Here is a 12,916-nt window from a genome sequence, read left to right as displayed (position 1 = left end):
GGATCACAAATTTAGCATTGGAGGGCAGCGTGGAGGGTAAAAATCGTAGAGGGAGACCGAGAGATGAGTACACTAAGCAGATTCAGAAGGATGTAGGTTGCAGTAGGTACTGGGAGATGAAGCAGCTTGCACAGGATAGAGTAGCATGGAGAGCTGCATCAAACCAGTCTCAGGACTGAAGACAACAACAACAACAACAACAACAACAACAACAACAACAACTGACGAATTCCAGTCACCCATGACTATTAAATTTTCGCCTCCCTTCACTACCTGAATAATTTCTTTTATCTCATCATACATTTCATCAATTTCTTCATCATCTGCAGAGCTAGTTGGCATATAAACTTGTACTACTGTAGTAGGCGTGGGCTGTTTGTAGTAGCTTACCTGCACTCCTATTTTTTTATTCATTGTTAAACCTACTCCTGCACTATCCCTATTTGATTTTATATTTATAACCCTGTATTCACCTGACCAAAAGTTTTGTTTCTCCTGCCACCGAACTTCACTAATTCCCACTATATCTAACTTTAACCTATCCATTTCCCTTTTTAAATTTTCTAACCTACCTGCCCGATTAAGGGATCTGACATTCCATGCTCCGATCTGTAGAACGCCAGTTTTCTTTCTCCTGATAAAGACGCCCTCTTGAGTAGCCCCCGCCCAGAGATCCGAATGGGGGACTATTTTACCTCCGGAATATTTTACCCAAGAGGACGTCATCATCATTTAATCATACAGTTAAGCTGCATGCCATGGAAGATATACTGTGGATATGTAGTAAGCGGCTCCACTGAGTGCAATTCACTCTATAATGACCAGCAGTTTTGGAATGGCAGAGATTTAAACAGTCTACCAGTAAAAGAATTAATGGCGAGAGAAATGGAGTTCATTAATACACTACCAAGTGACTACAACATGGTTATATGGTTTTACAATTCTCTTTCAACAACAGACACCGGCCATGTGCCACATTTACCAATCCAGTGCCTATTCCGCCAGTGCTACATAGGTCACTGACAATGTAACACTTATTAATTAAGTGCAAATCAACCATTGTTTATATGGACACATTTGACACAAAAGCTCACTTAACAACTGCTTATAAGTACTCATTTGATAAACTGAAAATACCATTGTGTATACAAGAGCTCAGTGAAGAAACTGATACAGAGAGAACTGCACAGGAAATACTGTGGAGGTACTCTGTTTCTGGATTGCCAAGCGAGCAACACTTGTGACGTAGGGATATTGCCTGTTCTGAAAGATTGCTACAGCTGTAGCACCTGCTTTCTTTGGGATTGGAATTATTATATTCTTCTTGAAGTCTGAGGCTATTTCGCCAGTCTCATACATCTTGCTCACCAGCTGGTAGAGTTTTGTCATGACTGACTCTCCCAAGGCCGTCAGTAGTTCTAATGGAATGTTGTCTACTCCGGGCGCCTTGTTTCGACTCAGGTCTTTCAGTGCTCTCTCAAACTTTTCACGCAGTATCTTATCTCCCATTTCGTCTTCATCGACATCCTCTTCCATTTCCATAATATTGTCCTCCAGCACATCGCCCTTGTATAAAGCTTCTATGTACTCCTTCCGCCTTTGTGCCTTTCCTTCTTTGCTTAGAACTGGGTTTCCATCTGAGCTCTTGATATTCATACACGTGGTTCTCTTCTCTCCAAAGGTCTCTTTAATTTTCCTGTAGGCAGTATCTGTCTTACCCTTAGTGAGATAAGCTTCTACATCCTTACATTTGACCTCTAGCCATCCCTGCTTAGCCATTTTGCACTTCGGCGTGTTGATGTCATTTTTGAGACGTTTGTATTCCTTTTTGCGTGCTTCATTTACTGCATTTTTATATTTTCTCCTTTCATCAATTAAATTCAGTATTTCTTCTGTTACTCAAGGATTTCAAGCAGCCCTCGTCTTTTTACCTACTTTATCCTCTGCTGCCTTCACTACGTCATCCCTCAGAGCCACCCATTCTTCTTCTACTGTGTTTCTTTCCCCCATTCCTGTCAATTGTTCTCTTACGCTCTCCTTGAAACTCTGTACAACCTCTGATTCTTTCAGCTTATCCAGATCCCATGTCCTTAAATTCCCACGTTTTTGCAGTTTCTTCAGTTTTAACCTACAGGTCATAATCAATAGATTGTGGTCAGAGTCCACATCTGCCCCTGGAAATGTCTTACAATTTAAAACCTGGTTCCTAAATCTCTGTCTTACCATTATATAATCTATCTGATACCTTTTAGTATCTCCAGGATTCTTCCATGTATACAACCTTCTTTTATGATTCTTGAACCAAGTGTTAGCTATGATTAAGTTGTGCTCTGTGCAAAATTCTACCAGACGGCTTCTTCTTTCATTTCTTAGCCTCAATCCATAATCACCTACTATGTTTCCTTCTCTCCCTTTTCCTACTGACGAATTCCAGTCACCCATGACTATTAAATTTTCGCCTCCCTTCGCTACCTGAATAATTTCTTTTATCTCATCATACATTTCATCAATTTCTTCGTCATCTGCAGAGCTAGTTGGCATATAAACTTTTACTACTGTAGTAGGCATGGGCTTTGTGTTTATCTTGGCCACAATAATGCGTTCACTATGCTGTTTGTAGTAGCTTACACGCACTCATATTTTTTTTATTCATTATTAAACCTACTCCTGCATTACCCTTATTTGATTTTGTATTTATAATCCTGTATTCACCTGACCAAAGTCTTGTTCCTCCTGCCACCGAACTTCACTAATTCCCACTATATCTAACTTTAACCTATTCATTTCCCTTTTTAAATTTTCTAACCTACCTGCCCGATTAAGGGATCTGACATTCAACGCTCTGATCCGTAGAATGCCAGTTTTCTTTCTCCTGATAACGACGTCCTCCTGAGTAGTCCCCACCCGGAGATCCGAATGGGGGACTATTTTACCTCCGGAATATTTTACCCAAGAGGACGCCATCATAATTTAATCATACAGTAAAGATTCATGTCCTCGGGAAAAATTACAGCTGTAGTTTCCCCTTCCTTTCTGCTGTTCACAGTACCAGCACAGCAAGGCCGTTTTGTTTAATGTTGCAAGACCTGATCAATCAATCATCCAGACTGTTGCCCCTGCAACTACTGAAAAGGCTGCTGCCCCTCTTCAGGAACCATATGTTTGTCTGGCCTCTCAACAGATACCCCTCCGTTGTGGTTGCACCTACGGTACGGCCATCTGTATCGCTGAGGCACGCAAGCCTCCCCACCAACAGCAAGGTCCATGGTTCATGGGGGCTTATCACACTATCATATTTTATTATAGTCTAATATTGGTCTTACCAATCCTCTTCCAGCAACCCACTCTAAAACACTGCATCATAACTTGTGCACACTGTGGATATTTCGCCGGGCAAGAGGGGGAGGGGAAGGGGGGCGTATAAGTGGAAAACATATAAATGAAGTTTCAGTGTATACAGTAAACAGTCTTATCCTTCACGAGAAGGACCCTGTGGTTCCTTTTTGTGACGCAGTGCAGTAAAGAGAATGGGGAACTGTTGGCTCACTCTTCATTTTGCGGACCTGCCCATAGTCTGGCAGTCTACCTTCCCTCATACTTCTGATCTCTACCCCCACCTTTCCAACCTATTACACTTCCAGATTTCTTAATATGTTTCTACTGCATTTAGATGTGGTAGAAACATTTAATATTTGTTCCTTACTCATCTTATTTAACAATATACAGTAAACAGTTACATCCTGCCCCTTCTAGTCTTTGTTTTCCACATATTCCTTTCTTTGCCTGCTGATTCTGGAGAGAAATTGCACAGTGCTTATCTTGTTGGACCTCTTAATTTTCACCTCTTTTCTTGTGGTTTTCCCACTTTCACACATTATTATGTTCCGGACTTACATTCTCAGAAATTTCATCCTCAAAAAAAGCACATATTTGATACTAGTAGATTTCATTTAGCAAGACATGATCTCTTTGTCAGTTTCTTTTACAATTTTTTAAATAGCAATTTATGTTTTTTTTTATTTCTTCTAACAATGTTAAAATACAAGCGCTGCACAGTTAAGAGAAGCTAGCATTGATGTGGAGAATACAGATGATAACTCTGTTGAAACATCAGGAATAACTTTCTTGGTATGAGAGGGAGTCATAGATGATAAAAACCATAGTAGAAGACAAAAGACTGGAATCTGTCCAAAAAGTAATTGAGGACATTGGGTGTAATTGCTAATCTGCAGTGAAGAGTTTGGTGAAAAGGAGGAAGTAATTATAGACTTCAAACCAGTCACCACTTGATCCCAGAAAGGATCAGGGTAATAAATATTGTGTCATATTGATTGACAGTTTTTTTTATTTTACTCTTAATGTTAATTGCATGTATAAATTACATTTTGTGCAGTTTTATTCTTCTTAAATATTCAGCTTTTTCTGTTTTCAGATCTTATCATTTGTCTTCCCATCACACTTCTTACACGAAGATGTTATCACACATCTAGTGTCATTCCTCGACATGGAGGACGAGACAGTGGCACCGCTAGTACTTTCTGTTCTTACATTCCTTGGACGATACAAGCCTATAGGTAAGTCACATTTGAGTTAAGACATCATATATGTGTGATTTGACTCGGAGTAGTGTGTATGATTCAGAATTCATTCTTGCAAGTACTGCACCATGCTTTTGAGTACATGGTAGTTATGTTATATTATGTCATGTGGCTTATTCATCTCATTACATACAATTTTCAAATCATTTGATTTGATGTACAGGAGACATGTCAAGGTTTACAAAAGAAACTTTTTTCACTTTTTTTAAGAGAAATACAAAAGTTTACATTATATTTTACGTTTCTAAGCTACAGCTACACATGTACATAAAATAATACATGTAATACAATCCCTGTGTTCAGATTGTGAAGCTGTCCTCAATGAATTCATTGACAGAATAACAACACTTTTCCACCAGAAGAGTAAAGAGCAGGCTTTTCACTGAACCAATCTCCATTTTAAATATATTACTGCCTTTTATTTTATTGAAAATTTTAAACCCCATATACTCTGGCATTTGGGTATAAAGTTTTAAACGATGTGTTGGAAGTTTGAAGTTATCTCTGTGGTGAGCGCTGTAGTTGTGGTCAAAACGGAAAGTGTCTAGTGTATGTTGATTTCTATATAGGAACACCACCATCTCATATAAGTAAAGTGAGGGAATAGATAGTATTTTTAAATTTTTTAACAGTGGTCGACAGGATTCCCATTTTTTTGCAACACACATGTTTCTAGTTACTTTCTTTTGTAATACTAGGAGCCTAGTGACATTTGCTGAATTTCCCCAGAAGATTATGCCGTAACAAATAACTGACTCAAAGTAGCTACTCAATAGCAAATGTCTTTGTGTTACGGTAGTAATATTGCTTATTTTAATCTATCACATATTTAACTTTAATTGATTGAGATTGAGGAGGAATACTAACAACTGAAAATACTACTGAAAAAGATAGCATCATAGTGACAGATATGCTTGCTTGTTCACTTTTTAGGGACACACTGAGATAGTTGATCTACTTAAAGAGAACCTCTTTCGTCAGCTTTATTATTATTATTATTATTATTATTATTATACAGTTTATCTTTTGACCAAACAGATGCCTGTGTACTAGTTCCACTCATTCTATCTACCGTTTCTTGACATGTGTAATGTTCATTGTTGGAAGTCTTTGAATGTTTACACAAAATTGCAAACATTATGAATCTGTTTCCACTTTCCTGAACAGCCACACATGGAGAGGTCATAGGGTTAAAAACCATCAAAATAGAAAATAACTGTGGGAAAATTATTTTATTTTAAGGTGGTGGTGATTTACAGCTTTGAAAAATCATAATTTGTTGTCATAGATATGCCACTTTATGAAGACTACCACTTTCAGTCTGTGGCTTATCCAAAAACTGGTAGTTTTAATAAAGTGACATGCAGCTGCTGTGCCAAATGCAGAATGTATATGCCCCAGGACAAACGGGAAGTCTGGGAAAGACCAGGGAGCTTTTTATTGTTTTAGTTTTCACCTAAATTTTTGTAATTTTGACTGGTAACCATTGATACTCTGTTAAAGAATATTACCATATCCCGCTACTGCAGAATGATAATATTGCAACAATAAAGCATAAATGAAAGAAAATTAACCAAACTAAAACTTCAGTTGCAAGGGAAATGCACCATTTACAACACAGCACCATGCACACACAAGTGTCTGACAACAGCAAAATGTGCCAAAGTGCTTAGGACGAAGACCACAACAAACTGCTTACAATGAGCGAGACATCACAACTGTTTACATTAAGTTCATTTGAGCAGTTGCCAGCGGGTGCATGTGCAGTTGAGTCACGTATGAGCAGCACCGCTTCAGCTGCTTAAGTGTGGCTGTTAGCTGCATCAGCAGTGGCAGCAGAAAGCCAACGCTAACCGAAAAAAATTTCTGGCATGCTCAGATTCTGGCCTGCGCAGAGAAGTCTGAGTTATTGTGGGTATGGAGTAGTCTCCTCGTGATCCTTGTCTACGTTTAATGCTTTTGCTGTTTCCCCTTTGTTTACAGCTCGCACATAAAATGAAAACAAAATGAATTTCTGTGGCCGGGAGCTATCAGGTGAATTAAAATACATTCACATAATTATGGAATGCTGAAATATATTATTAGTTTCCTTTCCGGTTGTATTTTATTTCCACATTTTTGGCAGTTAGTATTAATCGCTTTGCAGAACAATGAAGTTATTGTTGTTGGTTTGATAAAGAAATTTGGATTTTATCAATCTTTCTCGCTGAGGCCGTATGTTTATTTGAAACGAAGTGTTTCATTCCACAGCATTGGCCAGCTCCAACTGTTTTCTGAATTTTAAGGGCACATTTTCACCTTCTGCCACTTACGTATGGCATTATGTCATAATAAAGAACCAAATGTGAGATAGTGCAGTGCAGTGCAGTGCAGTGCAGTGCAGTGCAGTGCAGTGCAGTGCAGATACTCGATGAAAATTTACATCCTGTAAACCACACTGAAAAACTTAGTATCAGGTTGAGGCTACTTCATTGTGAATCTGGATGTACGAATGTGCACTTCAAGCCAAATTAAGCATTTTAGTATGGTTTATGAAGTTCCAGTGCTCTTGGAGTATCCTCAGATTTTCAGTTTCTTTTATGACATAATGTAAGATCTCTTAATGCTTTATACCCATGAACGGGCTTTTTACATTGTCATAGCTGTACATGCCTAGTAACGCCTGGTTTCTGGCGCTCTCTGGCAACTGCGTAATGAACCCTTTTTTAACAGGTCTTGGGAAAATACTGTGAATGGTAGTTTGAAAAGCATCACTTTCAAAGTAAATTTTCTTTTTCGCATGATGAATTACGTTACATGTGAGAATGTGTGAGGAATTTCTTAAATTACAGAGAGTTGACTCTCATTTAAAACTTAACACTTTGAGGACTGGGCATCTAGAAGAGTTTCAAGCCCAGAAGACTAGACATTTATATCATTATTTTAAATGTTACTGGCACATTTGTGTGAAGTATCTTAAAGTGTAACACATGCAAAAAAAAGACCAACATTATATGTGAAAGCTTAGTTTTTCTTGTACCTACACTATGTATATTAATTGAAACCATTAACTTTTCCTATTTGTGTGTTTGCGCTACCAAAGTGATGTTGCTATTTGCTAACTAAATCACGTATCCTATGCTCTGAATATCTGCTGTCATCAGCTGGCAAGATCACGTGACATGGTCTATGATTAGCTTACAAAAGGGCATCACAATTTCATTTTCAATCTTTTGGAAACGAACATACTGCGTTTGGTGGATTTCAAAGTATGCTTTCATAAAATGAAAATATGCAGCGTGTTGTGATATGAAAATATGCAGTGTGCACATTGCTGCATCAAAGATTTTTCCAATTTCTCTTTTTATTTTTCTCTGGATATCATTTTCTAATGTGCTGGGAAGTTCTAGGCCTGTGTATAAAACGTTGACCATTCAAGGAATTGATAAGTTTTACAGTTAAGAGAGAAAGTATACTGTCACTTGACATGGAAAAAGTGTATTTTCACCTGGGAAATAGTGTGTATATTTTCCAGGAAATCCGGAAAAAATCCACGAATTTGTTTTTCCTTATGAGGTATACGTGGTGTCTCAGGAGGAACGGTACAATATTCAGGGCTATGACAGGAATGACCGTTCGAGGCAAAAAGTTGTAGTAAACATGGACTCTAAAATGAATACATTAAGAGAGATGAACATATGTTCATCTTCACTGCTGTGAAACACTTCTTATCTACTGAACAAATGCTCATAGTAGCACTTCATGTGCCCATTTTAGAGTTCATGTATACTAGACTTTTTTTTTTTTTTTCTTAATTTGGTCCATAGAACCTCCTCCCAAAATGTGAAAAGCAAAGAGCTTGCAGTGGGAGAGATTTGCTTCACCAGATTGAAGATGATGAAGAGTTCATAGCTCTTAGGATTACATTTTAGCACTCACGTTTATTAGACTTTTTTGCTTTGAATGATAGTTCTTGTCATATCCCTGAATATTGACCATTCCTCCTGGGACACTTTTATTTTGGGAACTGGAAGACGAGTAAGTCACTAAGATGGTATGCTCGGAGAGTCATAAGGAGACAGAATTAAGTGCCTATAATGATGAGTTCTGATATTTGTTTGTAACTTTACTGTTATAATTTTTGTTATATATCTGTTCTGAAATGAATTATACCTTCCTGTGGAGCAAATTAACATTTAAGAACAGAAGGTGTAAATCTTATTCATTCACATGTTAGTGAGGGATGAGTGCATTTTGTGACAGTATCATATGGAAGTTAAGTGTAGGAGTATATGTGTGAAGACAATAAATGCTTATATACTACAAAATGCTAGAAAGCTAAAATCTCATTTTCTCTATCTTGGGTGTTGCAGGAGAGCTGTTTCCTGACATTGTCAGAGATCTTGTACCAGTATGTAAAAAATTTGCTGAGGTGGGAACAACAAAACAAGCAAAGCAAGCTATTCGATGCTTGTATGTTAATCTCACTCATAATGTGGACTCCATATTCACAGAAATACTGGAGGTAAGTGTTCTCTCTCTCTCTCTCTCTCTCTCTCTCTCTCTCTCTCTCTCTCTCTCTCTCTCTCTAATTACCTGTCATTCCTTTGTATCCTAGATTTTTCAAACCCTTTAATAAAGACGATAAAAATGTACACTGAGTAATTATTTAATCTGTGGAATATGCCTTAGCAGACGCACTAAGTCAGAGTACATAAGCATGCTTATTGGTTATGCCAGAGGAATGTAACATGTAGACAGCACAAAAGCCACATGCTTATACTGGAGGAATGTATCATCATGTAGGCGACACAAAAATCCAACATTTGTTTACAGATAATCAGTACAACCTCATCACAAAGTTTCTGGCAGTTACCTTCATAGGCCATGTATTCTGAAGTCCAACAGAACTCTTCATGCCTGTAAGATCTGGAAGACTGCAGTCTCAATACTTGAACACAGAGGACACCCAAAAGCAAATGGCACTCTCGAAACTTATCAGTTCGAAGGTACTACAACACACATTCTTATATACACTCCTGGAAATTGAAATAAGAACACCGTGAATTCATTGTCCCAGGAAGGGGAAACTTTATTGACACATTCCTGGGGTCAGATACATCACATGATCACACTGACAGAACCACAGGCACATAGGCAACAGAGCATGCACAATGTCGGCACTAGTACAGTGTATATCCACCTTTCGCAGCAATGCAGGCTGCTATTCTCCCATGGAGACGATTGTAGAGATGCTGGATGTAGTCCTGTGGAACGGCTTGCCATGCCATTTCCACCTGGCGCCTCAGTTGGACCAGCGTTCGTGCTGGACGTGCAGACCGCGTGAGACGACGCTTCATCCAGTCCCAAACATGCTCAATGGGGAACAGATCCGGAGATCTTGCAGGCCATGGTAGTTGACTTACACCTTCTAGAGCACGTTGGGTGGCACGGGATACATGCAGACGTGAATTGTCCTGTTGGAACAGCAAGTTCCCTTGCCGGTCTAGGAATGGTAGAACGATGGGTTCGATGACGGTTTGGATGTACCGTGCACTATTCAGTGTCCCCTCGACGATCACCAGAGGTGTACGGCCAGTGTAGGAGATTGCTCCCCACACCATGATGCCGGGTGTTGGCCCTGTGTGCCTCGGTCGTATGCAGTCCTGATTGTGGCGCTCACCTGCACGGCGCCAGACACGCATACGACCATCATTGGCACCAAGGCAGAAGCGACTCTCATCGCTGAAGACGACACGTCTCCATTCGTCCCTCCATTCACGCCTGTCGCGACACCACTGGAGGCGGGCTGCACGATGTTTGGGTGTGAGCGGAAGACGGCCTAACGGTGTGCGGGACCGTAGCCCAGCTTCATGGAGACGGTTGCGAATGGTCCTCGCCGATACCCCAGGAGCAACAGTGTCCCTAATTTGCTGGGAAGTGGTGGTGCGGTCCCCTACAGCACTGCGTAGGATCCTACGGTCTTGGCGTGCATCCGTGCGTCGCTCCGGTCTGGTCCCAGGTCGACGGGCACGTGCACCTTCCACCGACCACTGGCGACAACATCGATGTACTGTGGAAACCTCACGCCCCACGTGTTGAGCAATTCGGCGGTATGTCCACCCGGCCTCCCGCATGCCCACTATACGCCCTCGCTCAAAGTCCGTCAACTGCACATACGGTTCACGTCCACGCTGTCGCGGCATGCTACCAGTGTTAAAGACTGCAATGGAGCTCCGTATGCCACGGCAAACTGGCTGACACTGACGGCGGCGGTGCACAAATGCTGTGCAGCTAGCGCCATTCGACGGCCAACAACGTGGTTCCTGGTGTGTCCGCTGTGCCGTGCGTGTGATCATTGCTTGTACAGCCCTCTCGCAGTGTCCGGAGCAAGTATGGTGGGTCTGACACACCGGTGTCAATGTGTTCTTTTTTCCATTTCCAGGAGTGTACATTAATGCTTTAATTAGTCGGTGATTTGTGACCATATGAAATTTAACAAAACATGACAAAATTGATATAACAGATCCATTGGTTCTAGAAACATTAAAGTGCTCTGTCACACACATACAAGTCTGTGGTTGATTTCAATATGTCTTCAACCTTGTAGTAAGTGCTTGCTCGTTACTGAGCCTTAGTGTTTTGTTCTTTCCAGTACTCCAAGAACACGAAAAACAACAAGGAAAAGAAAGAAATGGTATTAGTATTTGATCCTCATCAGCCCACTAACACATGGCCCAGGTAGACATTTCTCAAGCAATATAGCTAGTACAATTTGTATATTTTCCTTACACACTAAACATTTAATGTTTATGATCCTCTTAACCACACAGGTAGTGTGTAATTCTCTTAAAAGAAACTAATAAGCAAAGCATGCTAATACAACTGCCTGTATCTAAAAGCAAGCTAGTACAACTGCCTATACTTTTCAAAACCCCTCCAACAAAACTTATGGAATATTTCAACCTCCCTTAATTTAGAAAAGATAGCAAGATAAATTTCCAACTGCTAATCATTATCACAATAATGTTAACAAAAATGTCTTATTATTTACTATTAAACAAAAATTAGTGAGTCTTCAGATCGGCAAATACATACTCAGCTTATCACGATCTCATCAACAGATATAACCATATCTTTTTAGGTTTACTCATCCAACCTCCCATATTGCGACAACAAGTCATCACGTAGGTGCAACAGATGATATCACATCTAATTACCTTAAATGTTGTAAGAAAACCCATTTGCTCCAGTTCGTCAATTTTTTATCCAGTATGTTACCATTAGACCACTTGCTCTTTTCAGTAAAATTCACAGTTCAAAACATCTCTCATATGATGCATGACTACTTATTATAATATGATCTCCTTTCCCTGCTCAGTCCCATATTTTTAACCATTTACTTATCTTGTCTACATCCATTTTCATCCCCATTGCACCCCATTTTTAAAATTGTGTCAATTATTCCCAACATATTATCCTCATCTCCCTATCGTATCTCGACCCACAAGTGGCTACAAATTCTACTTTGTGTGCTTTGCTTCGCACACTTTGCATTGCATCACACTTAAACAAGTATCCCCCTCATGCCTCCTAATGAACAAACTTACTGTATTACAATGAAACCACCATACATATAAATATATTCTTCTTTGACACCTCAGTCCCAAAGAAAACACCTCAAGTTCTCTCAGCTGCCACTTGAATTACCCAGTTCTCGTATGAGATCAGCCTAATGTTTCAAATCGGAGTTGTTACTTCTCCTCACACTCTACACCACATTTTTCCTGCCTTTGTATATCGCTTCAGATCAGTGTTGTTCCTCGAACCTAATTGCTTATTGGATTTTGGGTATGCTAGCAAATATGCACTTTTGTGAGATTATTATATTATTTCAAAAGGCGCATGGTACATGTGCCAGAATTTCTTTATTTCAGAGTCATTTCATTGACCATTTCTTGGTCTTAACCAAAACTATATCCCCAGTTTCAAAGAAAGTAGGTTTCAATCTATTGTCGTGCCATCTCTTACTTTCTCCTTCCCCTTTTATTCATTTGAACCTTCACTCTTTTCTCCTTCTCTTCAGCAATTAGCTCATGAATAACTGGGAACGCAGTCCCTTCATTTATGAAATTACTAGATTTCACACCCAGTGTGAACTTATGCAGAGAAAATACTTCGGCCTCATGACGTCTCAAATGGAGGGACGTAGGTAGCCCATGAAGTATATTTTTGATGGCAGTAAGCCCTGCATCCACTATTCAGCTCCCTCATAACTCTCTCGCCCATAGTTCCTTGTGGGGAAGGAGCCAAAACTTTAACTTACCTTATACCATTCC

The 12,916-nt window shown here is 39.7% G+C and overlaps 1 protein-coding gene across 2 annotated transcripts in view; it reads left to right on the top strand.

Annotated features, from left to right (window-relative positions):
- Positions 1 to 12,916, top strand: part of LOC126278016 (sister chromatid cohesion protein PDS5 homolog B-B) — a 192,439-nt gene that overhangs the window by 92,309 nt on the left and 87,214 nt on the right. For both annotated transcript variants that reach the window (XM_049977727.1, XM_049977726.1), the window contains exons 13-14: positions 4,433 to 4,574; positions 8,951 to 9,102. In XM_049977727.1, the coding sequence (XP_049833684.1) occupies positions 4,433 to 4,574; positions 8,951 to 9,102 (294 nt within the window). The remainder of the gene's footprint in view (positions 1 to 4,432; positions 4,575 to 8,950; positions 9,103 to 12,916) is intronic.

Source organism: Schistocerca gregaria, chromosome 6 (genome assembly GCF_023897955.1).
Source record: "Schistocerca gregaria isolate iqSchGreg1 chromosome 6, iqSchGreg1.2, whole genome shotgun sequence".
In the NCBI taxonomy this organism is placed as follows: Eukaryota; Metazoa; Arthropoda; class Insecta; order Orthoptera; family Acrididae; genus Schistocerca; species Schistocerca gregaria.
Note: the sequence above shows the minus strand (reverse complement) of the source record. Positions and strands in the feature narration are given on the sequence as shown.